The sequence below is a fragment of the Parambassis ranga genome, chromosome 5 (genome assembly GCF_900634625.1).
Source record: "Parambassis ranga chromosome 5, fParRan2.1, whole genome shotgun sequence".
Taxonomy (NCBI): Eukaryota; Metazoa; Chordata; class Actinopteri; family Ambassidae; genus Parambassis; species Parambassis ranga.
Genome location: NC_041026.1, coordinates 31,492,446 through 31,520,420, shown reverse-complemented (window position 1 = coordinate 31,520,420; position 27,975 = coordinate 31,492,446). Strand labels below are relative to the sequence as shown.

The 27,975-nt window shown below is 39.2% G+C and overlaps 2 protein-coding genes across 2 annotated transcripts in view; one reads left to right on the top strand and one right to left on the bottom strand.

Annotated features, from left to right (window-relative positions):
* LOC114436809 (dihydropyridine-sensitive L-type skeletal muscle calcium channel subunit alpha-1-like) overlaps positions 1-10,607 on the top strand; it is a 65,461-nt gene extending 54,854 nt beyond the window's left edge. Inside the window, exons 36-42 of the mRNA XM_028407279.1 lie at positions 143-239; positions 590-692; positions 1,087-1,188; positions 1,633-1,763; positions 8,629-8,739; positions 9,545-9,659; positions 10,446-10,607. Of these exons, the coding sequence (XP_028263080.1) occupies positions 143-239; positions 590-692; positions 1,087-1,188; positions 1,633-1,763; positions 8,629-8,739; positions 9,545-9,659; positions 10,446-10,456 (670 nt within the window). The 3' untranslated portion in view covers positions 10,457-10,607. The remainder of the gene's footprint in view (positions 1-142; positions 240-589; positions 693-1,086; positions 1,189-1,632; positions 1,764-8,628; positions 8,740-9,544; positions 9,660-10,445) is intronic.
* Positions 10,608-21,611: 11,004 nt separating this feature from the next.
* optc (opticin) lies at positions 21,612-27,409 on the bottom strand. Its single transcript, XM_028406757.1, has 7 exons — positions 27,335-27,409; positions 25,767-25,962; positions 25,170-25,326; positions 24,926-25,084; positions 24,641-24,843; positions 22,171-22,266; positions 21,612-21,779 (listed from the first exon to the last, which is right to left on the bottom strand). Exons 2-7 carry the CDS (start codon positions 25,944-25,946, stop codon positions 21,612-21,614), a joined length of 963 nt encoding a protein of 320 aa, XP_028262558.1. The 5' UTR covers positions 25,947-25,962; positions 27,335-27,409.
* Positions 27,410-27,975: the final 566 nt, after the last annotated feature.

The window sequence follows — 27,975 nt, the reverse complement described above, 5'->3', positions numbered from 1 at the left end:
AAAGAAAGAAAGAAAGAAAGAAAGAAAGAAAGAAAGAAAGAAAGAAAGAAAGAAAGCATTATATTTAAACAGTCTAAGACCAGATGTTGGGTTGTCTTTGGTTGTTAATAACAAATGAGTATTGATGTAATTCTTTTTATAGTGGGCGTATTAAACACCTTGATGTAGTGACACTACTACGGAGAATACCTCCTCCTTTGGGCTTTGGCAAGTTCTGTCCTCATCGTATTGCCTGCAAAGTAAGAGACATGTATGGTGTCTGTATTTCATGCTTTCTTATACTGAGTAATGAAAATGATGTTGACATTGAGCTACGTTCAATGTGAACTTCCAATTTTTGTATTAAACTAATCATGCAAATAAAAATATAAGTCTCTGTGATGTAATCCATGTGAATAGGTCTCTGTCAGGCTTGCTCATCCGGGCACAGCAACTGAACACCGTTGATCTTTGCAACACTGCTCTGTCAGATTGCACAGAGATGCTGTGATCTAGGGTCATTTACATAGACATGAATAACATTTTCCCAATATTTTACATTGATTGCATGGCACTCAATGAACCTTATGCATGTGCTTCATTGCTGCAGAGGTTGGTGTCCATGAACATGCCTCTCAACAGTGATGGAACAGTCACCTTCAATGCCACCCTGTTTGCCCTGGTTAGAACTGCACTGAAAATAAAGACAGAAGGTTTGTATTTAACAATATAAATATGTGTGTGCCCACTGCCCTTGTTATTTTTGGCCTGCTATTGCCTGGTAATGTAACCTTACCAGCAGAATGCACCGACAAGAATCAAAAGTCCACCATCACCATTACTCACACAGGATGGATCATAACTGTGGAGAGAAGTCTTTCTCTAATGATGGCAGCCAGCAACACAGCTGCCTGTTAAATTTTGATACATACATACATGACATTGTATAAAGGCACACAGAAAATAGTAAATAGTGGATACAGGTAACTGCTATTCCATGACTGTGGTTGTTGAGTTCATCTATATATAGAATATATGTTATATCTCTCAATTAATCCTAAAATGATTATAATTTTCTGTTTTTTTCATTATTCTTTCATTGTTCAGGTAATTTTGAACAAGCCAATGAGGAACTAAGAGGAATTATCAAGAAGATCTGGAAGCGTACCAGCATGAAACTACTGGATCAGGTCATCCCACCGATTGGAGGTCAGCTTTTAAAAGCTGCTGTTATACACATATCTTTTTCTGTCAATAGACTGCAAGAAGGGCAGATGTACCAGCAGTCTGCACCTATAGCAGCAGATAGTTAAGCTGAGGCCACCATGACTCAATCTTAATCATCAAAAAAAGGTTATGCTTTAAACATAAGTAAAAGTTTAATGTTAGGCAGAGCTAAAGGCTTGTCCTAAAACAGTTCATTTGGAAAGCCAATTAAGCCTGTGTATTCTTAATACAAAGTAGTCTATGGTGGTATAATAAGGTATGAGGCCTTTAAGATATGATTTGTGATTTATGGCCTTTGTGGATTGTATGTGTTTCTAAGGGTTTGGCAGTGTGGTGTATTTAAGTAAGGGCAGTGTAGAAGTCAGTGGTGAGAATATAGGGAGTGCTCATTCTTTCTTTCTTTCTTTCTTTCTTTCTTTCTTACAGATGATGAGGTGACAGTGGGTAAATTCTATGCCACCTTCCTAATTCAGGATTATTTCAGGAAGTTGAAGAAGAGACAGGAAGAGTATTATGGCTATCGTCCCACCAAAAAAAGTGCTAAGCATGAAATACAGGTAAGAATACTTGTTATCTATTCATCTGAACCTAAGAGACTTGCCTAGCAATGCTTTGTCAAAAATGAATTTAGAATTTATGAATTTAAAATTTTTGTTGAGACAACTTCTTTGTTAGTCAGTTTGACTTAGATTTGTTCACTGATATAACTATACAGCAATTTGCATCATGAGTGAGGGTGGTTGGGGGAGCAGAGAAATGTCTACAGACCAAACAACAAAGAAATATCTATGAGTTTTATAGTAATGTGACTATAATGTGACAACTAATGTTGTAATTTTTCAGAGATGCAGGTTGCAGTCTGGTTGTTCCTGTCACGCAAATATTCAATAAATCAACCTCCCTCTGCACTCACACACACACAGCTTTGTTCTGCTGTACCTGTGCATGCAAAGAAAGTTGACAGTTCACAGTTTCTGTGACCTGGAACATCGGTGCATTCAGAATTTACCAGCATTGGATGGACGAGGATGAGGGAGGAGATTACAGATTATTTGCAAGCATACTAAATGGAAATGAAATTTGAAAATTTTAGCTGGCATAAGTTATGTTATCTAGAGGTGGATATGTAGCAAAGTATTGTTCAAGTTAAGTAAATTAAACAAAAACTTTGTCTGAAGTGATACTATTTCCAGCATTGCGATGAACATACACGAAAATGAATATTATGGTGAACATTATACAAGTAACAAACATACACCCCCTCCTTTCCCCTTATTTTAAAATGCAACCCTACTTTTATGTAATTATTGAAAGAACATTCTACAGCTCTATATTATGTGACAAAAATATTGTCAAAGTTTTTAAATTGTACTGTATTGTACTGCCGTTTTGGTTCCATGCATCCATCCAACCATATATATAGGCTATATATATATAAACATCTCCTAGCAAAGGTCCAGGTATATATATTCACAATTCACAATTCACAAGGTTACTGCACTGTAAAATGTAATTGGCTGACATTACTACCATGAATGGAGGATTTGCACGAATCCTGAATGAGGTTGGGGTTCAGCGAAATGTATACAGAAAAATCATTAATAAATAGAATGAGTCCTATGACTCCAATTGCTTCGTTTTATATTCTTGGAATCTGGATACACAATGCAGATTTTACTGTGTCCAGTATCACTTAACAAGTTTAATATCTGTATGTCCATCAAAGTTTACCAACACCTGTATGTTGATGAAGATTCTCAGTCATCCAGGTCATCATATGTAGAGAAGATTGAAGCAAGGCGTCTGGACTTGTAATGGAGTTGTATACAAGTCCAGACGCCTTGCTTCAATCTTCTCTACAACACCTGTATGTTAGTACCTTGAGACAAAACCCACAGACACATAAGCCAACACTCCACTTCAGTCAGTATAGCCACATAGCCAACCAGGTAGTGAAGGGGATTAACTTGACCACTCAGCCCTTCACCTGCATTAATGTTAACACATTATATATATATCTATCTATATCTATCTATATATATATATAGATAGATATAGATATATCTATCTATATATATATGTGTATATATATATATATATATATATATATATATATATATATATATATATATATATATATATATGTCACCCCGCATCCACGTGTTTCTCCTTCTCACGTGATGACGTACGTCGTAACCTGTAATCGCCTGCGATTCAGTAAATGCTCATCGTATAATCTGCACACATCAAACTTGACGTTGTACCAAAGTTTATTAGATTCACTTTGTGTAGTGTGTCATGCAATGGTCTTATAAGATCGCTAAAAATCACACAGTGTAGAAAGGCCATTAGACATGTCCATAACTACAGCTTACAATGTTACAGTTTTTTCTGAATGCTTACAGTTTTTCTGATTGCTTAAGCACATTTCTGTAACTATTGGCTATTTGTGCAAAACTCTACGCACAAATAAAAAAACCTTACACCAAATCAGCAAAACATTGTAGATCTCTTGCAAAAGCTAATACATCTTGCATTACTCTTCAAACCTTTGCAAAAATGGTATTTTTGTACCACACAGTTAACACAAACCATCATATTACTAAGCACACAATGTGCCAACTACACACTGATGGTATTAACTGAAAACACAGCTGGCTTTTGCTTTCTCTGTGCACAAGGTATGTCCATGTGAGGTCAAACCTTTGTCATAAATAGTTCTATAAACACACAGGGATTCAAATTTCAAGTATGAATGTTTATTCACACACATCAAAACAATCACAAGAAAACATACAATTTCACTGAAAGAGAGAGAGAGAGAGAAAATCAGTCTCATTGTCTCTCTGGGTCCGGCCACAGAATTTCATCAACGTCGCATGCAATGTCTTCTAGTCCAAGGCACCGGGGAACATGTCTCCTGGAGTGCCGTATCCAGGCCTGACATGATGCCTTCTCGCATGCCTCCTTCCAGATGCTGGATGTCGAGCAATTATGCGGAGTAACAGTTTGTTTTACATGTACAGTATTGTTGTTTTTCTCATTAGAGTATGGTACTACTACAAAACTTAGTGTGAGGGAACTGTACTAACCCATTCTCATCAATATGTCCTTATGATGCTTGCTACAGTGTAGCGGCTTTGGCTGAACCCGTTGGCCAGCTTCCCTCAGGGTCATTCCATGGTTGATCACATGATCCACCATTGTAGCTCCGATGACAGTAATTCTATTTCTCTTACCCTCCTCCTTCCTCTTCACCTCCTCGTCCTCTTCCTCTAAATTCACCTCCTAGTCTTCTTCCTCCTCCTCTTCCTCCTGCTGCCTCATGTCCTCATCCTCCTCTAATTCTCACTCTTCTCAGTCTTCTTCTCCCTCCATTGTTCTCCACACTGAAGCTTACCTGTGGCTTATTCACAGTGCTCATGCTGATTGCAAAGTGAACTAATGATGTAAAACAGTTCTCACATGTGACAGTGTAGCCAGACAGTTGGCAAAATAGTGTAAATACTAGCCATAAATTTGTATAGTTTTACTAGGAGTGTGTTGATCATTTGGAAGTTGTGTGTAAAGCAGTGAGTTGTGTTTACAGTTCAGCAAAAAGAGTGCTGTGAAGTGGAAAGCAGCATTTTTGCTTTTAGTTTTGCAAACTCAGTGAGTGATTTTTGCTATAACTATTAATAGTTTTAGAAATTGTGCTATAAGAATCATTGTTAGTGTTTAAGCATTCAGAAAAAACTGTAACAAAATGAGTTATCCGTTGTCAGCATTAGAACTCATGTTTATAAGTTACCCTAAATTACAGTTTTTCTCAGTCGTTTACACACATTTTCTGAAAGCATGCCTCATGTTCTCAGAACTCTACACACAAATCCAAAAAAAACACACAAAATGGGCAAAACACCTCAATTCTCCTGCAAAATGAAACATTACATTCTAAACAATGTTATTTCTTCTCACATGCGTCCTCCATAGCTTGGAGAAGAGGTATATGCGTTTATGGATTCCAGTCATACGCTTTCCATCTCCAGACAGAAAAAAAATCCTCAATAGGCTTGAGGAATGGAGAATATGGAAGCAGAAATACAACTAAAAAGTAAGCCATCAAACAAACTGTAACATAACTACAACTCTAAATTCACCTCCTAGTCTTCGTCCTGCTTACCTACCTACCTGCTTCCTCATGTCCTCATCCTCTTTTAATTCTCATCTTCTCAGTCTCCTTCTCCCTCCATTGTTCTTCACACTGCAGCTTACCTGTGGCTTATAGTGCTCATGCTGATTGCAAAGTGAACTAATGACCTAAAACAGTTCTCACATGTGACAGCGTGGCCAGACAGTTGGCAAAATAGTGTAAATGCTAGCCATAAATGTGTATAGTTTTACTAGGAGTGTGTTGATCATTTGGAAATTGTGTGTAAAGCCGTGAGTTGTGTTTACAGTTCTGCAAAAAGAGTGCAGACATTTGCAAATTGTGTGTTACAAAAGTGCAAATTGAGTGTAAAGCAGTGTTTTTGCTTTTAGTTTTGCAAACTCAGTGAGTGATTTTGATATAAATATTAATTGTTTTAGAAATTGTGCTATAAGAATCATTGTTAGTGTTTACAGTTTTTTCTGAATGCTTACAGTTTTTCTGATTGCTTAAACACTAACAATGATTCTTATAGCACAATTTCTAAAACTATTAATAGTTATAGCAAAATCACTCACTGAGTTTGCAAAACTAAAACAGAAACACTGCTTTACACTCAGTTTGCACTTTTGTAACACACAATTTGCAATTGTATAAATATAATCCACTTCACAGCACTCTTTTTGCTGAACTGTAAACACAACTCACTGCTTTACACACAACTTCCAAATGATCAACACACTCCTAGTAAAACTACACTCCACTACAGCAGGAGGAAGAGGAAGAAGACGAGGAGGTGCTGGTGCTTACAGTTTTTTACAATTGCTTAGGCACAATTTTAAAAACAAGGCTCATTTTGTCAAAACCCTACACACAATTCACACATCTATTTCTACCTTTCTAATGATACAGTCTGATACAGTTTGAGATATTGTTAAAAAGCATGGGACAGCCTTTGCGCAGCTTTGTGACATAAGCAGGCTTAAAATGCGCACTCCGAAGGATGCAGACCCTGAATTGGAACACAGCTATTGTTAAAGAACATGAACCTTCCACCGCCATGCTGAAAATAACTCCTCGATGGGGTTTAGGAAGGGGGAGTATAGTGGAAGGTATTGAACTGTAAATTGTGGGTGTTGATGAAACCAGTTTTGGACCAGAGCGGTACGATGGAAAGCTACATTGTCCCAGACGACAATGTATTGCATCTGGTCTCTTTGGTTTGCTGCTGTGATATTATTTTTGTAATCTGTCTGAAAATGTAAGAATGAGGTCAGTGTTGTAAGGACCCAAGTTGGCATGGCAGTGGAGGACCCCATTCTGTGTAATGGCAGCACAAAGGGTAATGTTACCCCCACGTTGCCCTGGTACATTGACAATAGCCCTGTGGCCAATGATGTTTCTGCCTCCTCTTCTCACTGTTGTCAGGTTGAATCCAGCCTCAACGATGTATATAAACTCATGTGGGACTTCTTCCGCATCCATTTGCAAAACTCTCTGACATATATTAGCTTTTGCAAGAGGCCTACAATGTTTGGCTGATTTGGTGTAAGGTTTTTTATTTGTGTGTAGAGTTTTGCACAAATAGTCAATAGTAACAAAAAATGTGCTTAAGCCATCAGGAAAAAACTGTATTGCTCAAATCCTTTTTACAGTGTAGAGTGTAGTTGAGCGTTTTAAGCACAAGTTCAATATTCTAATGTTAACCCAGCACTTCCTGTATTGCAAGAAGCACTACAAAGTTCTGTATAAAATAACAGTGAAAGTTACACAAGGTACACTTTATATACAGTTTTTTCTGATTGCTTAAACACTAACAATGATTCTTATAGCACAATTTCTAAAACTATTAATAGTTTTAGCAAAATCACTCACTGAGTTTGCAAAACTAAAAGCAAAAAAACTGCTTTACACTCAGTTTGCACTTTTGTAACACACAATTTGCAAATGTATAAATATAATAAACTTCACAGCACTCTTTTTGCTGAACTGTAAACACAACTCACTGCTTTACACACAACTTCCAAATGATCAACACACTCCTAGTAAAACTACACACATTTATGGCTGGTATTTACACTATTTTGCCAACTGTCTGGCTACACTGTCACATGTGAGAACAGTTTTACATCATTAGTTCACTTTGCAATCAGCATGAGCTCTGTAAATAAGACACAGGTAAGCTTCAGTGTGGAGAACAATGGAGGGAGAAGGAGACTGAGAAGAGTGAGAATTAGAGGAGGATGAGGACATGAGGAAGCAGGAGGAAGAGGAAGAGGACGAGGAGGTGAAGAGGAAGGAGGAAGGGTAAGAAGAAATAGAATTACTGATGTCATCGGAGCTACAATAGTGGATCATGTGATCAACCATGGAATGACCCTGAGGGAAGCTGGACAACAGGTTCAGCCTGAGCCGCTACAATATAGCAAGCATCATGAGGACATATTGATGAGAATGGGTTAGTACAGTTCCTTCACTCTAAGTTTTTCTCTAATGAGAAAAACATCAATACTGTACATGTAAAACTGAAACTGTTACTCCATAGAATTGCTAGACATCCAGCATCTGGAAGGAGGCATGCGAGGATATGGACCAGGCATCATGTCAGGCCTGGATACGGCACTCCAGGAGACATGTTCCCCGGTGCCTTGGACTAGAAGACATTGCATGTGATGTTGATGAAATTCTGTGGCCGGACCCAGAGAGACAATGAGACTGATTTTCTCTCTCTCTCTCTCTCTTTCAGTGAAATTGTATGTTTTCTAGTGTTTGTTTTGATGTGTGTGAATAAACATTCATACTTGAAATTTGAATCCCTGTGTTTCTATAGAACTATTTATGACAAAAGTTTGACCTCACATGGACAGACCTTGTGCACAGAGAAAGCAAAAGCCAGATGTGTTTTCAGTTAATACCATCAGTGTGTAGTTGGCACATTGTGTGCTTAGTAATATGGTGGTTTGTGTTAACTGTGTGGTACAAAAATACCATTTTTACAAAGGTTTGAAGAGTTAAGCAAGATGTATTAGCTTTTGCAAAAGATCTACAATGTTTTGCTGATTTGGTGTAAGGTTTTTTTATTTGTGTGTAGAGTTTTGCACAAATAGCCAATAGTTACAGAAATGTGCTTAAGCAATCAGAAAAAACTGTAAGATACATCATCAACAGTATTATCAGTGTAAACAGAAAGAAAGAAGTGGCTGTTGTTACTGTTAGATCCTGATCAATCTTGTGTCTGTGTCAGATTAACTTTATAAAGGTGATGTGGCTATTCATGCTTTCTTCTCTTTCAGGCAGGACTGAGGAACATCGAGGAGGAGGCAGCTCCAGAACTCCACAGAGCCATCTCTGGAGAACTGATTACTGATGATGACACAGACAGAGGAGAGGAGGGCATCTTGAGGGTAACAGGACAGGATGCAAAGAGATTAATAAATCATAAAATAAATACATTATACTCCCTAACATCAGTCAGAATGGTCCACTTTAGTTCTGTGTTTACCAGTGCATGACCTTGGCCTGCCTTTTGACCTTACTTTAGTCGTGTGGTACCTCTGCTTGGTGTTAACTCTGTGCATGCCCCTTGCCTGTTTTTTGTATTTAGCTTTAACCCTAGAATTTTTTAAACCTCAGCGTATCTGACTACCTGCTAGCTACGTCTGATGATTCTCTTGCTTTGCCCTGTTGGCATCTTGGCCTTCTGACTGACCACTCTTGTACCGAACCCCAACTGTAATAAAGGACTGTTGCTATTACTCCTAATCTGCCTCCTGTCCTGCACTTGTGTCCACTCACATAACCCTGAGATAACATTAACCAGTCCTTTTTTTGCTAAAGCCAGCCAGTTAAAAAGAAAAATTGACCACATGCCCCCATGGCTCCCACCAGCCACCATACTAGGAGTTTTGCAGCTTTACTGGTCTCATGATAAGAGACCAATAAAGATAAGATGATTTCTTTAGCAGAAATGTAACAGTCATTTCTCACAGGGCCAATTTTTTACACTGCACACAGCTGACAGACTGATGACACAGCTCAGCTGTTTGCAGGCCAGCCACCACTGGAGGAATTCATGACCAAACTAACTTCTACTCTGCTTACGGCTAGCATTTTGTGTAAAAGTCTATTAGTCCATAAGGTTTTTATGTTAACATAAAGTGGATGCTATGAATGTAGCTTGCAATAAGTGTGCTGTCTTCTTTCAAACAGAGACATGGGAGCCTTTCTGGAATGCACTCTGATCCTTTTGCCGAAGTGACTGACTGTCTGCGCCCTTTGCAGAAGGCAGAAAGGATGAACAACAATATCGCCGGCAGCAACACAGGTCTGTGTGCTTATATAATTTTTTGGGGTCCTTAGTTTGAATTCATGTTTTACTGTTTTTACAGTTAAAGTGTGAATAATAACTGTTCTTCATGTCTGTGAGCAGCTTCAAAATAATCAGCATAGCAATTAAATTTATGCTGTGCTTCTGAATAATATTTTTCAGGAGAAGCATATATAAAGTAAACAGCATCAGTCCAAGCACACTGATCACAAATCCTGTAATCATTATTCTGTATTTTGTGATTAAATGCTTTGTGAGGATAAAGAGCAGACACTGGCTTTAGGAGTTTTTGAAGTCTTATTGTTACAGGGCGATCACCAGATGGTGATCAGTTGACTATCTGCTTCTCTCGTCTCTTGAGTGTCAAAAGCTTATGGCCTCAGGTTCATTGAAACAATTACAAAATAAATCAGCCAGCTGGGGTTACACACATCTGCCCCTCAGCATTAACTATCAGTAGTCCTGAGAAACACCATTCCCTGAGTTTCTCAGGTGACATCCCAAGTCTCAAGAGCCAGTTATGGCTGCCAGAGCCTGGGACAGCCAAAGCATTGTCATCTGAGTCCACAAGTTATTGCAGGTGAGGTCGGCAGGCACCTATATAAGAGGGCAGTTTGCAATGTAAGTTGGTGCTTGGCTGTCACTTAAAGGGATCATGCCCTTCATTATTCAAAATATTAAGGGTTAATATTTGAGATAGTTTTAAGAACACAGTTAGGCAATAGAGACCAAAACTGTAAACATTTTAACTTCAACTGTAAAGTTGTATATTTTAACTTGCAGGTCCATGCTGACTGACACATTTGGAGCCAGAACTCAGAGGAAACAAGGAAAAGTAGTTTTTGGCATTTCCACAAAGGTTTAATTTCTCAGACAGAGTCGGCTGCTGAATGCCTCAATAACCTTATATGTATATTCATTACAACAATTGAATGGCATAATAATCGATGCAATGGAACTTTATTCTTTAATCCTGCTATAAAGGCTTGGTTTGTTTAATTCATGGTTCTTTTTGAACCAGAAACTCCACACCTCATCCTGTGTACACAAAGTGTTGTAGTGCGCTGGTTTTACTAAAGCTAAGATTAACATTACTGCTTTATACGTCTCTTTTTCTTTTCACAGACAATAAAACCAGTGGTTTGGAAGAATTTTACAGTTTTTTCTGATTGCTTAAACACTATCAATGATTCTTATAGCACAATTTTTAAAACTATTAATAGTTTTAGCAAAATCACTCACTGAGTTTGTAAAACTTGAAGCAAAAAAAAACTGCTTTACACTCAATTTGCACTTTTGTAACACACAATTTGCAATTGTATTAATATAATCCACTTCACAGCACTCTTTTTGCTGAACTGTAAACACAACTCACTGCTTTACACACAACTTCCAAATGATCAACACACTCCTAGTAAAACTACACACATTTATGGCTGGTATTTACACTATTTTGCCAACTGTCTGGCTACACCGTCACTTGTGAGAACTGTTTTACATCATTAGTTCACTTTGCAATCTGCATGAGCACTGTAAATAAGCCACAGGTAAGCTTCAGTGTGGAGAACAATGGAGGGAGAAGAAGACTGAGAAGAGTGAGAATTAGAGGAGGATGAGGACATGAGGAAGCAGGAGGAAGAGGAGGAGGACGAAGACTAGGAGGTGAATTTAGAGGAAGAGGACGAGGAGGTGAAGAGGAAGGAGGAAGAGTAAGAAGAAATAGAATTACTGATGTCATCAGAGCTACAATAGTGGATCATGTGATCAACCATGGAATGACCCTGAGGGAAGCTGCCAACGGGTTCAGCCTGAGCCGCTACACTGTAGCAAGCATCATAAGGACATATTGATGAGAATGGGTTAGTACAGTTCCCTCACACTAAGTTTTGTAGGTGTACCATACTCTAATGAGAAAAAAAACAATACTGTACATGTAAAACTGAAACTGTTACTCCACAGAATTACTAGACATCCAGCATCTGGAAGGAGGCATGCGAGGATATGGACTTGAAATTTGAATCCCTGTGTGATTATAGAACTATTTATGACAAAAGTTTGACCTCACATGGACAGACCTTATGCACAGAGAAAGCAAAAGCCAGATGTGTTTTTAGTTACAGTTTTTTCTGATTGCTTAAGCACATTTCTGTAACTATTGGCTATTTGTGCAAAAGTCTACACACAAATAAAAAAACCTTACACCAAATCAGCAAAACATTGTAGATCTCTTGCAAAAGCTAATACATCTTGCTTAACTCTTCAAACCTTTGTAAAAATTGTATTTTTGTACCACTTAGTTAACACAAACCATCATATTACTAAGCACACAATGTGCCAACTACACACTGATGGTATTAACTGAAAACACATCTGGCTTTTGCTTTCTCTGTGCACAAAGTATGTCCATGTGAGGTCAAACTTTTGTCATAAATAGTTCTATAAACACAGGGATTCAAATTTCAAGTATGAATGTTTATTCACACACATCAAAACAAACACAAGAAAACATACAATTTCACTGAAAGAGAGAGAGAGAGAGAGAAAATCATTGTCTCATTGTCTCTCTGGGTCCGGCCACAGAATTTCATCGTCTCATGCAATGTCTTCTAGTCCAAGGCACCGGGGAACATGTCTCCTGGAGTGCCGTATCCAGGCCTGAAATGATGCCTGGTCCATATCCTCGCATGCCTCCTTCCAGATGCTGGATGTCTAGTAATTCTGTGGAGTAACAGTTTCAGTTTTACATGTACAGTATTGTTGTTTTTCTCATTAGAGTATGGTACTACTACAAAACTTAGTGTGAGGGAACTGTACTAACCCATTCTCATCAATATGTCCTTATGATGCTTGCTACAGTGTAGCGGCTCAGGCTGAACCCGTTGTCCAGCTTCCCTCAGGGTCATTCCATGGTTGATCACATGATCCACTATTGTAGCTCCGATGACATCAGTAATTCTATTTCTTCTTACCCTTCCTCCTTCCTCTTCACCTCCTCATCCTCTTCCTCTAAATTCACGTCCTAGTCTTCGTCCTCCTCCTCTTCCTCATGTTCCTCCTCTAATTCTCACTCTTCTCAGTTTCCTTCTCCCTCCATTGTTCTCCACACTGAAGCTTACCTGTGGCTTATTCACAGTGCTCATGCTGATTGCAAAGTGAACTAATGATGTAAAACAGTTCTCACATGTGACAGTGTAGCCAGACAGTTGGCAAAATAGTGTAAATACCAGCCATAAATGTGTGTAGTTTTACTAGGAGTGTGTTGATCATTTGGAAGTTGTGTGTAAAGCAGTGAGTTGTGTTTACAGTTCAGCAAAAAGAGTGCTGTCAAGTGGATTATATTTATACATTTGCAAATTGTGTGTTACAAAAGTGCAAATTGAGTGTAAAGCAGTTTTTTTGCTTTTAGTTTTGCAAACTCAGTGAGTGATTTTGCTATAACTATTAATAGTTTTAGAAATTGTGCTATAAGAATCATTGTTAGTGTTTAAGCAATCAGAAAAAACTGTAACTGAAAACACATCTGGCTTTTGCTTTCTCTGTGCACAAGGTCTGTCCATGTGAGGTCAAACTTTTGTCATAAATAGTTCTATAAACACACAGGGATTCAAATTTCAAGTATGAATGTTTATTCACACACATCAAAACAAACACAAGAAAACATACAATTTCACTGAAAGAGAGAGAGAGAGAGAAAATCAGTCTCATTGTCTCTCTGGGTCCGGCCACAGAATTTCATCAACATCACATGCATGCAATGTCTTCTAGTCCAAGGCACCCGGGGAACATGTCTCCTGGAGTGCCGTATCCAGGCCTGACATGATGCCTGGTCCATATCCTCGCATGCCTCCTTCCAGATGCTGGATGTCTAGTAATTCTGTGGAGTAACAGTTTCAGTTTTACATGTACAGTATTGTTGTTTTTCTCATTAGAGTATGGTACACCTACAAAACTTAGTGTGAGGGAACTGTACTAACCCATTCTCATCAATATGTCCTTATGATGCTTGCTACAGTGTAGCGGCTCAGGCTGAACCCGTTGTCCAGCTTCCCTCAGGGTCATTCCATGGTTGATCACATGATCCACTATTGTAGCTCCGATGACATCAGTAAATTTATTTCTTCTTACCCTTCCAACTTCCTCTTCACCTCCTCGTCCTCTTCCTCTAAATTCACATCCTAGTCTTCGTCCTCTTCCTCATGTTCCTCCTCTAATTCTCACTCTTCTCAGTTTCCTTCTCCCTCCATTGTTCTCCACACTGAAGCTTACCTGTGGCTTATTCACAGTGCTCATGCTGATTGCAAAGTGAACTAATGATGTAAAACAGTTCTCACATGTGACAGTGTAGCCAGACAGTTGGCAAAATAGTGTAAATACCAGCCATAAATGTGTGTAGTTTTACTAGGAGTGTGTTGATCATTTGGAAGTTGTGTGTTAAGCAGTGAGTTGTGTTTACAGTTCAGCAAAAAGAGTGCTGTGAAGTGGATTATATTTATACATTTGCAAATTGTGTGTTACAAAAGTGCAAACTGAGTGTAAAGCAGTTTTTTTGCTTTTAGTTTTACAAACTCAGTGAGTGATTTTGCTAAAACTATTAATAGTTTTAGAAATTGTGCTATAAGAATCATTGATAGTGTTTAAGCAATCAGAAAAAACTGTAATACCATCAGTGTGTAGTTGGCACATTGTGTGCTTAGTAATATGATGGTTTGTGTTAACTGTGTGGTACAAAAATACCATTTTTACAAAGGTTTGAAGAGTTAATCAAGATGTATTAGCTTTTGCAAAAGATCTACAATGTTTTGCTGATTTGGTGTAAGGTTTTTTTATTTGTGTGTAGAGTTTTGCACAAATAGCCAATAGTTACAGAAATGTGCTTAAGCAATCAGAAAAAACTGTAACTGAAAACACATCTGGCTTTTGCTTTCTCTGTTCACAAGGTCTGACGATGGTGAGGTCAAACTTTTGTCATAAATAGTTCTATAAACACACAGGGATTCAGATTTCAAGTATGAATGTTTATTCACACACATCAAAACAAACACAAGAAAACATACAATTTCACTGAAAGAGAGAGAGAGAGAGAAAATCAGTCTTGTTCACTCTCTGGGTCCGGCCACAGAATTTCATCAACATCACATGCAATGTCTTCTAGTCCAAGGCACCGGGGAAAATGTCTCCTGGAGTGCCGTATCCAGGCCTGACATGATGCCTGGTCCATATCCTCGCATGCCTCCTTCCAGATGCTGGATGTCTAGTAATTCTGTGGAGTAACAGTTTCAGTTTTACATGTACAGTATTGTTGTTTTTCTCATTAGAGTATGGTACTACTACAAAACGTAGTGTGAGGGACTGTACTAACCCATTCTCATCAATATGTCCTTATGATGCTTGCTACAGTGTAGCGGCTCAGGCTGAACCCGGTGGCCAGCTTCCCTCAGGGTCATTCCATGGTTGATCACATGATCCACTATTGTAGCTCTGATGACATCAGTAATTCGATTTCTTCTTACCCTCCTCGTCCTCTTCCTCTAAATTCACCTCCTAGTCTTCGTCCTCCTCCTCTTCCTCCTGCTTCCTCATGTCCTCATCCTTCTCTAATTCTCACTCTTCTCAGTGTTCTTCTCCCTCCATTGTTCTCCACACTGAAGCTTACCTGTGGCTTATTTACAGTGCTCATGCTGATTGCAAAGTGAACTAATGATGTAAAACAGTTCTCACAAGTGACAGTGTAGCCAGACAGTTGGCAAAATAGTGTAAATACCAGCCATAAATGTGTGTAGTTTTACTAGGAGTGTGTTGATTATTTGGAAATTGTGTGTAAAGCAGTCAGTTGTGTTTACAGTTCAGCAAAAAGAGTGCTGTGAAGTGGATTATATTTATACAATTGCAAATTGTGTTACAAAAGTGCAAATTGAGTGTAAAGCAGTTTTTTTGCTTTTAGTTTTGCAAACTCAGTGAGTGATTTTGCTATAACTATTAATAGTTTTAGAAATTGTGCTGTAACAATCATTCATAGTGTTTAAGCAATCAGAAAAAACTGTAATAACATTGTCCAAGGTGCTTTACAGAAGCCCAAAGCCACACCCCAAACTAAGTACAACAAGGTGACAATAGAAGGAAAAACTTCCTTTTCCTTACTTCTGATTTAAATAAAAATTTAAATGCAAATATTAACGCAAGTCCAATGATCACATACAAATAGTGTCAGTCCACTGCCCTTGCACGGTCCCTCAAGCACAAAATTCACAAAGTGTTAATCAAAATAACCTTATAAAAATACACACTAGCAAATACTCAGAACCTGTCAGGGTTTGTAGTGTGGAAGGTGGACTCAGATGCAGGACAGCAGGCAGTAGTAAAGAAACTCAAATTTCTTTATTAAGCCCACAGGTCGAAACTAAAGCCCAGTTTACACTGTGCAATTTTGGGCTGTCACAGACAAAAGACGAGCATCGTAGGAGAATCATGGAGATATCTTCGGTCGTGGCTCTAAATCAGTGGTCTTACGTCGCATTGTCTGACAGGTTCAACGACGGCCACTGTCAGCGTCTTGCGACCAAAGACAAGTTGAAATAAAATTTTTGCGATGTCCGAAATTTAGGATGACCATCTCACAGTGTGACAGCTGCTATGACCTGTCACTCTGCATCCACGTCTTTCTAAGATAAGAGATAAGATTTATTAATCCCGAAGGAAATTCTTCTCCTCCTCACATGATGTACGTCGTAACCTGTGATCGCCTGTGATTCAGTAAATGGTCATCATACAATCTGCACGCATCAAACCTGACGTTGTGCCAAAGTTTATTACATTCACGTCGCTTAGTGTGTCATGCACTGGTCTAGGTTAAGGCTAGGTAAGGCTAAACAAAGATCTAAAAATACTAAGGAACAAAAAACACTAAAACTAGAAACTGTGAAACTAATACTCAAAACTAAAATACTCACAAAGCTAGAGATTGGACAGACAGTAAAGCCACAGGAAACAATGGGTAAACTAACAAGACTTTGACTAGAATTCAGAATATAAACAAGAAAACCTGACAAAGACAAAGGGGAACACAGGACTTAAGTAGACACAACCAACAAGACACAGGTGAACACAATCAGGGTGGGGCAGGTAATCAAAACTGGCGGGAAAAACACACTCATTGGATGAACTCAAATTGTGGGAGACTTTTCCATCCAATAAATATGGGTAGCCCCAACTCAAAACAAGAACGTTTATACAATATAATGTATTTGAGTTAGACCAACAGTGAACCGCAAGAAGCCATCATTCACCTTGAAAACAATAGTAGTACAAAACAATATTTGTAGTTGTAGTTACTCTCAAACAGACTTGAATGGCTATAAAGAAATGTGAGTTTTCATTTTACATTCATTAATTACCATGGACAAAAATGTGATTTAGTAGTAGCATAATCCATGCATTAAAAGTACATCTGCATGTAGGCAGTCTGTGTATGGTGTATGATAAGCTGCAGATGCCTACCTGGTTCCAAACTGCACTCTTTACACATCCACATACAGCATCCTGTCAAATAAAAGAAGTCAGAAAAGAGTCAGATCACATTGACCAAATAACAAGAGTTGGTCCAACTCAACCTAAAAAATTCATCTAATGAGTTATTATTAATTTTATTTTTATCTATAGCGACAGATCACAACAGAATTCATTTAAGGGTCCCCTTACTATAGAACAGATTTATACCTTTTCATTTTACTAAACAAAGTAATTTCAGCACGTTTACAGGTCTCCCCTGCTCTCTGTGTCACGTACGGCGCAGTTCCAGCCCGATGAACACACCCAACAGCATAGACACACACGCAGGGGAGCATGCTTCCACCAGCAGACAGAGAGCGCACGTTGGAAAATATATCGCGAAAATATGCAGACTACTTCACTTCAATAAATCCCTGCACGACTGTATTGTTTCACATTAACTACACTTAAGCACTGGATGTACCCTGCAAATACAAGTGCTGCTTAGGCTAACACAGAGCGTCAGCTGTGTGCTAATGTGATAGATTGATTTTACTTAATTCTTGGAATCTGTCAGACAGAATTGAAAGGTTTTATAAAAAAACTGTAATTCATGTGGACTGATAAGGGAAGATTTACCTAAACAATTGATCTATAACCTGCGGCTCACGTAGCCTGATCCTGATCGATTACTCATGCCTGCAGAAGCAGGAAAGGGGAGCTCACAGCGCGATTCTTCATTCTGCATAAAGCTGCCAGACAGGAAGAATCACGTGTCAGTGTTATTATTGACAGCTCTTCCCTTTTCAGGTAAAGAAACTCTTTTAACTGTGGCCTTATATGATTCAACACTTTTGTTAGTTCCGTTAGTATCTTAAGTGACTGCAGACAGTGTTGTTAGATTTGTTTGTATTACGAGTGTTCACAAAGCGAGAGAAACATGTAATAGCATGTTGCTAACAGACGCTAATTTCATGTTGTCTGTGTTACCTTAAAGCTAGACTCATAACCAGAGAGTAAGTACGCTTCTATCAAGTCATGAGGTTAAGTTGGTTATATGTGTGACTGTAAAATGAAGATGCATTTGTTTATTCCTGAATGGAATGTTTGAGATTAGTGCAGCATTTTCAGCTAAACCTTTATTTTACTTATTTGAACACATTATTTTGAAGACTAACCTGTTTAAGACAGATGAAGATAAAACCAAACATGTGTACATTTCATGTACTTTCAGTACTTGTACCTCTGTACATAATTATTTTTGCTGAATTCTGCATAAAGCTGCCAGACAGGAAGAATCGTGTGTCAGTGTTATTATTGATAGCTCTTCCCTTTTCAGGCATAACACTAACGTTAGCCTGCCAGCTACTCTACAAAAGTAAAGCAAAGCACTTTTGGATTACGTTAGCTGGCGATCACCTGCGCTCTCGTTGTGTTAAGGATTGATTCAGCGTGCCTGTGTAGAAAACTCCAAGTACTAACCGCGTTCAGCGCTTACTTAGACAGCTATATGACACGACCATAGATGTTAGCTACAACGATTGCTAACTAATAGCTGCTTGTAGCCTGTCTACCCCAACGTGAACAATGACTGACATTTCTTCTTAAACTCAATGTCCATTTATCTTAAGGCATGCACATTATTTCACATAACGATAATAAACTTATTGAATAGAAGACAGAAAACTTACCAACAGTAGTTTTAAGCAGAGAGAGATGACCGGTAGGACAGAGGCTGATCTCCTGGGCATGCTCTTGCTCTGTTAATTGAACTCATTCTAGTTGGGTTTGAGAGGGCCACGGGAGTCAAAGCAAATATATTTATGTTACATCTGCTAAATATATTTGGGTATTGTTGGAATTAATAATATTTTCAAACAAAATAATAATGTTTCACCTCTAAGAGGGGCTTGAATAAGTTTTTTGAGTGCAGAGGAAGTAAAACACCAGGGAAAACACAAAGGACAGGACTTTCAAAGTAAAACAGGAAGCACAAGACACAACTACAACACAGCATGGACAGAGACCACAAAGGACAACAAGAACCATAAAAACCCAGAGTAACAAAAACACCAACCCTACAGCTACAAGGAAAATGATAATAACAGAACACAGGATTAAACAGAAACCCACACAAAGGAAAACAAGGCACAAAAGAAACACAAGATCATGACAGAACCAGGAAATAGAACAATCAGGTGTGGATTGTTAAATATACCATCCCTCCACTCTAAATCATTCTTAGTTAAGGATTTAATCATTGATCATCAGTCTGATATATTTTGTCTCACTGACACTTGGTTACAGGATGAAGAATATGTTTAAATGAATCACCTCCGTCTAGTTATATTGGGCAACAGTCTTCAGATTAATCCTGAACCTAAATCTACTCACAGTTCTTTTAATAGTCTTACTCTAATCCTGTCTCACCAAAGCTGGAGGCCAGAAAAGCCAGTTTTACTTGTTGTGATCTTAAAAAACCCTGTCCTTTCAGACCACTCATTAAACTTTTGATTTCACTCTTCCAGACCTATCAGCATCTGAGGAAAAGGTCCATTACAGAACATGTCTGTCTAAAGATTCCGTATCACAGTTTAGGACAGCTATCCCACCATTACTTCCTACAGTCCCATGTATAAGTACTAAAGGGGTTACCAACTTAAATATTACTTCTGCAGAAATGGAGGCTAGCTCCGTCGTACAACTCAAATATCCGATCATTGAAACAGACAACATGAAGAATGAAGAGGAAGTGGCATAGCTCTGTTGAGCCTTGTATTCCTACACTCTTAGTGAAGACTTCATGAGTTTCTTCACCAATACAATCACTATAATAATAATAATAATAATGTATTATTATTATTATTGGTGTAGGGTTAAGGATGGGATAGGGTCTAAAAGAGGGAGGTCTATGGGCGTGATGCTAGATTAGTATCTTTTTCTAGAAGATAATGATAATAATAACAATATAATAGCAATAATAATAATAATAATAATATTTTGAAAAAGATACTAATCAGTAAATATAAACCTACTACATGTCTTTTAGACTCTATCCCATCTCAGGATGTTATTCCTCTGATAGGAGACTCCATATTAGGCCAGATTAACCTGTCTCTGGCAACAGGATATGTACCACAGACTTTTAAAAATTGCTGTGATCATTCCTATACTCAAAAAAACCTTCACTGGACCCAGACATCTTAGGAAACTATAGACCGATCTCCAAACTTACCTTTATTTCTAAGATACTTGAAAGAGTGGTTGTAAGTCAGTTAAATGACTACCTGACTACCTAATGTGTTCCAGTCTGGATTCAGAGCCCACAACAGCACAAAAACAGCACTGGTTAAAGTCACCAATGACCTCCTCATGGCATCAGACCATGGACTTGTCTCTGTACTTGTTCTACTGGATCTCAGTGCTGCCTTTGACACCGTAGATCACAGCATTTTACTACACAGATTAGAACATCAGATTAGGATTAAAGGGACAGCACTAGTTGGTTTAAATCATACAGAAACCAACTCCACCTTTAAGACCAGACTTTCTGTTTTCTGTTTCAGTCTTCAACCCCTCTTACCTCTCCTCTATTCTCATTAGTCTGGTTCATACTAGTGATTCATGTCATCAGCTGTGTTTGCTGTCTTCCTTGTAGTTTTGTCTCTCTCTCTCTCTTGCTCTCACTTTGCAGGTCTCTCTGCCTCCAGACCTGCATGCTGACCTGCAGTCTAGCCCCTGATCATTTCAATGCTTATGGCCTGCACCAGTCTCTGTTGGTGTCCTTTCTTTTTCTAGCATAATCAACTTATAGTATATACATCAGCTATATTATAAACATTATAGTTTCAGCTTGACATCACTACCAACCTGCCAAGTTTGTCCTCTATAATGTATGAGCTACCTCTTCTTCTCCTCCTCTACCCGGCCGACTGTCAGCAGGAAGGTTTTTTTTTTGTGAGCCGGGTCCTGCTCAAAGATTCTTCCTGTTAAAAGGGAGATTTTTCTTGTCACTGTTTGCCTTCCAGTGCTTGCTTGGGGTTCAGTTTCTGGGTTTCTGTAAGGCGCATTAAGACAATTTGGATTGTCAAAGACCCTATACGAATAAAATTTAATTGAATTGTTGATGGACAAGGAGGAAAAGTGAGAAGATTTTAATTCACAAATTGGATTACAGACAAAAAGGAAACAAACAAGGAAAACATCCATCAAAATGTGTTTTATGTCACTGTATAATCTAAAAGATGCTATAATGTAAAATGAACTTTGTTTTTAAATTCCTGAAATGCAAACATAGTATGTCCTGTGTTCTTTCATATAAAAACAAATCTCAAAAACGTCCTCAATCGATGTCATGTGAGACAGCCTTCTAACCTTATATGAGTCTATCTACAATATCAACATACCGGTACACACATAAAACAGATTACAGATTACAGTTTCAATTCATTACTATCAGATAGGTCAGTTACTTCCTACAGGCAGGCGGGGCAGACAGACATAGGCCTGCGCAAACATGTTGATGTTTAAAGGGTTTCTATCCAGACGGATATCTTCGAGATTACGCCGAATAAAGGTAAGATCATGGAGGTTACAGAAGGTATCTTGGTGCAGAGATTGGATGTTGTTATTCTGTTTGGGGTACAAGATATTAACTGTTAGAGTCTGAAGTGTTTGTGGGAAGTCAGTGAAAAATCCGTCCTACAGATCAGTATTTTACCATTTATTTACCTTAGTTGTGTGTAGAGGTTGTTGTAATGCTGCGACCAATAAAAACACTCTATAAATTAGAATAGTGGGCTAACATCACTGTGACCTCTTTAAATTAGAATCTTTTAATAGTATTTATCATGTGCTAACATACTTTATTTACCTTTAAACTGCAGGTGTATACAACTGTACACTGATTACACATTCCATCAAAAAAAATCTGTTAACTTAAAAATGCAGGAGGTCCTGAGACCTTTAAGACAATTTGGCCTTTGAATCAATTTGAACAGTGTATGATTGTTTGTGCTTCTACCTGCAGATGTAACACTCTCAGGCTGAATGGAAGGGGTGTTGGAATGTAATCCAGGTTATTGTTTGAGAGGTAGAGAAATTCCAACTGGTTCATATCCTTCATGGAAAAAACAGAAACACACATTACCACACAGAATACCATGAAAATATCCACAAGGTGGTGTTACACAACCATAGAACAGTCTATTTATTGCTGATCAATGCTGACTGTCAAAAAAAGAGGATGATTTCTCTGTGCTAGTGCTTTCAAAAAACAAAATTTCAGTATTAAAGCTGCAAGCAGCGATGATCAGGCCCTCGCACTCTGCGCGAGCGCCCCCTCCCCGTCACGCCCTCCCTTCCCTGCCCCGCTCCCCCCATGAGCTGCGGCAATTTAGCCAGTGGTGGGAAAAAAGCGGCAGACAGAAGCAGACATGTCAGTCCAACAAATTTGTCAATATATGTAAAAATTTTTAGCATGCAGTAACCTCCTGTTTACAGTAGGTGGCGCTGTCCACAGATGTCCACACGTGGTCGGGGCCGGGTCTGTATTACATGTAAAAAATTTGAGGATTTTAGGAGCATCCGTGGTGGAGTTATATCAGCTGCAGTACCGTATGTGTCCACTGGGTGGAGCCAGACACCATGAGAATAGTGGAGACCTGTCTGTGCATCAAACCTCAAAAAACATTTGATTCATACATGAAAATTGTCAAGAAGCAGTTACATCCGGTTTCCTGTAGGTGGCGCTGTGCAGGTGACTCATGAGCGTGCAGACGTGTTGGGGGACGGACCATTATGACATGAAAAAAATTTGAGGAGGTTAGGACAATGCACGGCCAAGTTATAAGTAGTTGATGTTTCATGGCGAAGGTTCAACAGTCTCCATCGCCACGGGCAGCCTGATACAGTACACCACGCAGGTGTCTCTGTAGGACTTCAAATCTGTGATCCTCATTTGGCTGTGTAATGATGGGGATGAATTAAACAGTGTGAGAGAAGTACATGTCAGAGTAGAACATGGCACTTCCGGTCTCCACCACAAGGGAGCGCCATGAGCGGCACAGATCATGATGACATAGAGACGTTCAGGGAGGGGGCTCTGACCACGTGCAGAAAGATAGAAGCCGTTTGGAGGAAGTATGTAGGAGAGAGCTTTTCGTGTATGAATGGCGAAGTGACGCCACAGCGGCCACGCCCTTTAACTTAGAGAAAAGCTTTTGATAACTTTTGATCAGCATGGTCTCTACGTGACAGCGACCGAATATGAAGTCAATCGGTCAAAATCCCTAGGAGGAGTTCGTCCGCATACCAAAGGTGGAAATCGCTGAAATTTGACTGCCAGAATCAAAATGGCTGACTTCCTGTGTGGTCTAGATCAATGGTGCAAGAGACTTTTATGTGCATCTGGATGTGTTCTGTGTGTGTGCCGATTTTTGTCTTCCTACTCCAAAAAAACCCCTATGGAGAGGGGTGTTTAAAAAATTCAAGGGGTGCCATTGAGCCAATTTGCCCCACCCACTTACGAGACCCCCATCAGTTGCTAGGACACGCCCCCGTGAACGTATGTATGAATTTTCATGATCATAGAAGGTCATTAAGGTCATTAAAAACTCAAACGTACTCTCACGGCGAAGGATTGTCAGTCGCCGCGCCGCCACACAGACACCATTGCACGCAGCTTCACGGCCTTCATAGTGTAGCTTCACCAACTAGTTGGGAAGGTTCTAGAGGTGAAATGAAGTTGATGCTGTCAACTATGTAGGAGCAGTACATGTCAATAAAAATAAAAAGAGGTCATTTCCTGTTACCAGCAGGGGGCGCCACGAGTAATTTAGGGTTTCAACATATGGAGGCGTTAACGGCGGAGCCCTCATCATGCTCATAAAGTTTGAAGACATGGATAAAGTATGCGAGCGTGAGAGCCGTTCGAAATTACATGGAGAAGTCATGAATCGTCGCCAGACTTTGGGGAGCCACAGAGGCCATGCCCTTTAAGTTAGAAGAAAGCTTTTGATAACTTTTGATCAGCAGGTGGAGTTCGCTCACATACCAATGGTGTAAATCGCCAAAATCGCCATTTTCCATCCAAGATAGCGGACTTCCTGTTGGGTTAAGGTCATGGTGTCAAGAGACTTTTTGGTGCGTCTTGGTATGATAAACATGTGTAACGATTTTCGTGCACCTACTCCAAACTAAGCCAAATGCGAGGGGCGTTTTGAAAATTTCAAGGGGGCGCTGTAGAGCCATTTTGCCCCGCCCCTTTGCATCAACCACAAAATATCAAATTTTTTACCACCCCTGATGAGTGTGCAAAGTTTCGTGAGTTTTCGTGCATGGCAAAGGGGCGAAAAATGCAGTTAAACAGGCAGGCAAATAAGAATAATAAACACAGCAATTACAATAGGGCCTTCGCACCACTCGGTGCTCGGGCCCTAATTAGTAGTAGTAGTAGTAGTAGTAGTAATTCCCAAGGTATGTGGGGTGTTTACCTTGAAAGCCTCAGAATGTAACCCCTGACTGATCAGCCTGTTGTTGTGTAAATTAATGTGTTTCATCATGGTTGGCAGCTCTGGCAAAACCTGCAGGTTGTTGTTAGCCAACTGTAACTCCTGGAGCTGTGGCAGAGAGCGAAATACATCCTCATCCATCTCAGAAATCAGATTGCCTGTTAGGTCAATGGATTTTAGATTATCTGTAAAAGAATTTAAAAAAAAATCAGGATCAGCTATGCATGTGTCCAGAATCCACTAAATGAACATTTCTAGAGTTCTCACTGAGGTTGACAAAGTCTGTGTTCTTGACATGACAGATCTTGTTGAAGCGCCCATAAAAGTTGGTTGTGTCTTTAGGAAGGGGTGGGATCTTCTCCAGGCCCATGTCATCACAGTACACACTTCCAGTAATACACACACAGAGAAGGCAGGCAGGCATACCTGCACACAGGGGGCAGAGTTAAAATGTATGCCATGCATAAAGGTCAGAAACATGTCATTTGTGACCACTGATAGTTTGACCTACCCAGGCCAGTCTCAGGACCAAAAAGATTCACTCCTTTGAAATCAAGAGTTACAGGAGCAGGAGGCAGAGTGGGCAGGGTTACTTCCTCCTCATAGTGCTGAGCTGTAAGCTGTTTGGGTGGTGGCTGGGTTACTGGTATGAAGTCACTCACTTCAGGCTGTCTTTCCGGTACAGCCAGGAAGAGAGGAAGAGAAAACAATGTAGACATTTGTTTTATTTCACCCTAATAGACCCTAATAGATCAATTTGATTTAATTTTTTTATTTAATGCAAATAACACAATTGTAGTAGATAATCTGGTCTCCCACAATTATGGCAGGTCCACTATAGGTATATGGTGACTGTCAATGAAACAGAATGTTTTTTGTAAAAATCAGTTATGCAGGTTTATGACATTTCTTTCCTTTTTTTTCTCTGTTTATGTCAGTTTTATGCCTCAATGTTTTAGTGTCTCATTATTGTCCAATGTTCATATTTCCTAAAATAAGTTCCCATGGGATCCACCAGGAGAGGCGGGAAGCCGGATCTCTCTTAAATCAGCACCTTTTATGTCGTAGGCCTCTGTGTTCATAATATCATGATATTGCTGCTCCTCACCTTGTGGTCCAAATCATCGTAATCATAACTGTCTCCATAGACTGTATCCTCCCACTCCATCTCACTGGTCAGGTCGTAGTTCTCCAGATCAAAAGCTTCTGTGTCAGGTTCACCTGGAGGGGCTGCCATGGAAGTGCAGTCCAGCACCACAGCAAGAACCACCAGAGACTGCAGGAACATGCTCAGCACAATATGTCTGCAAACAACAGATGTTTTCTTACTGCCAATGTTTATTTTATTGTCAATATGTTAAGTGCTACTGTGGAGTCTTATTATAGTTACTAGGTTTTTTAGACTGTTTCAGCTTTGAGCGTGTATAAAGGTGCTTCTATTTTACTGACCACCTTCTTTAACATGTTATCACCATTCGCATGTGATTCCACTGGGCCCAGAGGAACCTGAACGGTATGCAGTTCTAATCAGATGGAGGGAGTTTGGAGATCCCAGCGGTCATTTTTTAATGATGCTCAATATTCTCTGTGAGTTCCTTCTACAGCCCTTCTGCATGTTGGTAAGCCCACCAACACCAGGCATCAGTGTGAGATCTGTGTCATGTCAAGTGTCTGTTACATCCATTTTATAGTGCTAATAAAACAATATGCCATTATTAAAGCAAGGTAGGCACTGAAAGTGTTACTGTTTACCTGGATCACTTGAAACAATGGTGCCATAAAGAGAGAGAGCGTCCTGCTATTTTCCTTGAGTAAGAATTAATAGTGGAAGCTGACATGCACATTGTGTCATCTGGGTTAAAATACACTGATACACTGACTGTTCATCTGGGCAATGTTTTAGGTCTGACCCTTTCCAAATAAGTTAGCCAAAAGAGCTTTGTTGGCTGTTTGGTCAGAATGCCAGAAGAATGTTTACTTTGGAAGATGACAGGACTGTGTGAGCACTGGCCTTTGGGACAGTTCGGGGATATAAGATATGACTGATGATTACATTTTGTTTATTCAGGTGCGAAGCTTCTATGTTTTTCCAATAAGACTTATCCTGTCTAATGACTCTCACAAACAAATTAGAATAGCAATATATGTGTAACACTTTTAAACTTGAGCATGTGACGCACATCTGTTCATGTAAAATAATCTATGTGAAATTTCATATATCCATAAATACAGCCTTAACTCTAGCAACTACCAACTGCCACATGGCAAATATTCACAGTTTACCTGCAAATTTGCAGAGGGCTATGGAAAAATGTTACAAAATTATACATGTAAACATACTTTTTGGGTAACATTTTTTTAGCTATTTAGCTAACATCTATAGACACTTAGAAAAGGTTTTCTGTATTCCTTTTGCTGTTTCTAATAAGCTGTGGGACTGTATATTGAAGTTAAGAATGAGCCTACCCTGAGTAAAATGTAAAAGGAGTGAAAAAGCTCAGAAACATCTTGGTGTTTAGATGTGGCTTATTGTAAGCTTTGTTCCACACAGTTCCCCAGGATAAATTACCAGGCACTAAGTGAATAAGAGCAAAATGAATTTGTTCTTAACCTAAAGAATACAAGCAGCAAATAATAATAATAATAATAATAATAATAATAATAATAAAAACTTACTCTGTTATTTCTGCTGAATGTTTGTGTGAAGAAGCTACCAACTTCCTTCTTCAGCCTTGTTGCCCTTGTTCGCTGCTTCATCCCCTGGGGGCTTTCAGACTACTGCCACAGTTATTTACTTAGGCTCCACATAGCTGTGAACAATGTGTCATTATGTGAGGAGAGAGAGGGGATGACACAGCAGAAAGAAAAGGGGGTTGTGCAGATACTTTCAGTCAAAGTGTACTCAGCTGCAATCAGTGCCCCTTTTAAGATACAAATACACAGATGCTGAAAACCATACGTTTGGCTCAGTTATAGCTTCTTGCAAAATACATTTTTCTATTAGGAGTTTTTTAAATTATATTTACAATAAGTATAATGTATCAACATTTTAACTGCCCCTTTGTGCAAACTTAGGCTAATCAGTAGGGGTGTAAAAAATAACCAATCGGTTTTGATTTAAAAGATGTGAGTGCATTGGTACACAGAGCCCTGTATCGGTCTAAATGTAGTATGAACCGGCTGATGGCCCGATTATGAAGTTATGAATCGATTTAATGTTGTTCTCTCTCTGCATCTCCCTGTCTGAGTTGCTCACGCACTATCCCACGACACTCTCGCGAGACGTAAAATAGCACTGTGTTTGGGAGGAAAATATA

What these genes read in the sequence shown, in the direction of transcription:
- optc (XM_028406757.1), bottom strand. Translation starts at nt 25,946, where the DNA reads ATGTTCCTGCAGTCTCTGGTGGTTCTTGCTGTGGTGCTGGACTGCACT. An exon ending in TGGTCCTGAGACTGGCCTGG is followed by an intron (nt 25,085 to 25,169) that starts GTAGGTCAAACT and finishes CCCTGTGTGCAG; the next exon opens with GTATGCCTGCCTGCCTTCTC. An exon ending in CACAGACTTTGTCAACCTCA is followed by an intron (nt 24,844 to 24,925) that starts GTGAGAACTCTA and finishes ATTCTTTTACAG; the next exon opens with ATAATCTAAAATCCATTGAC.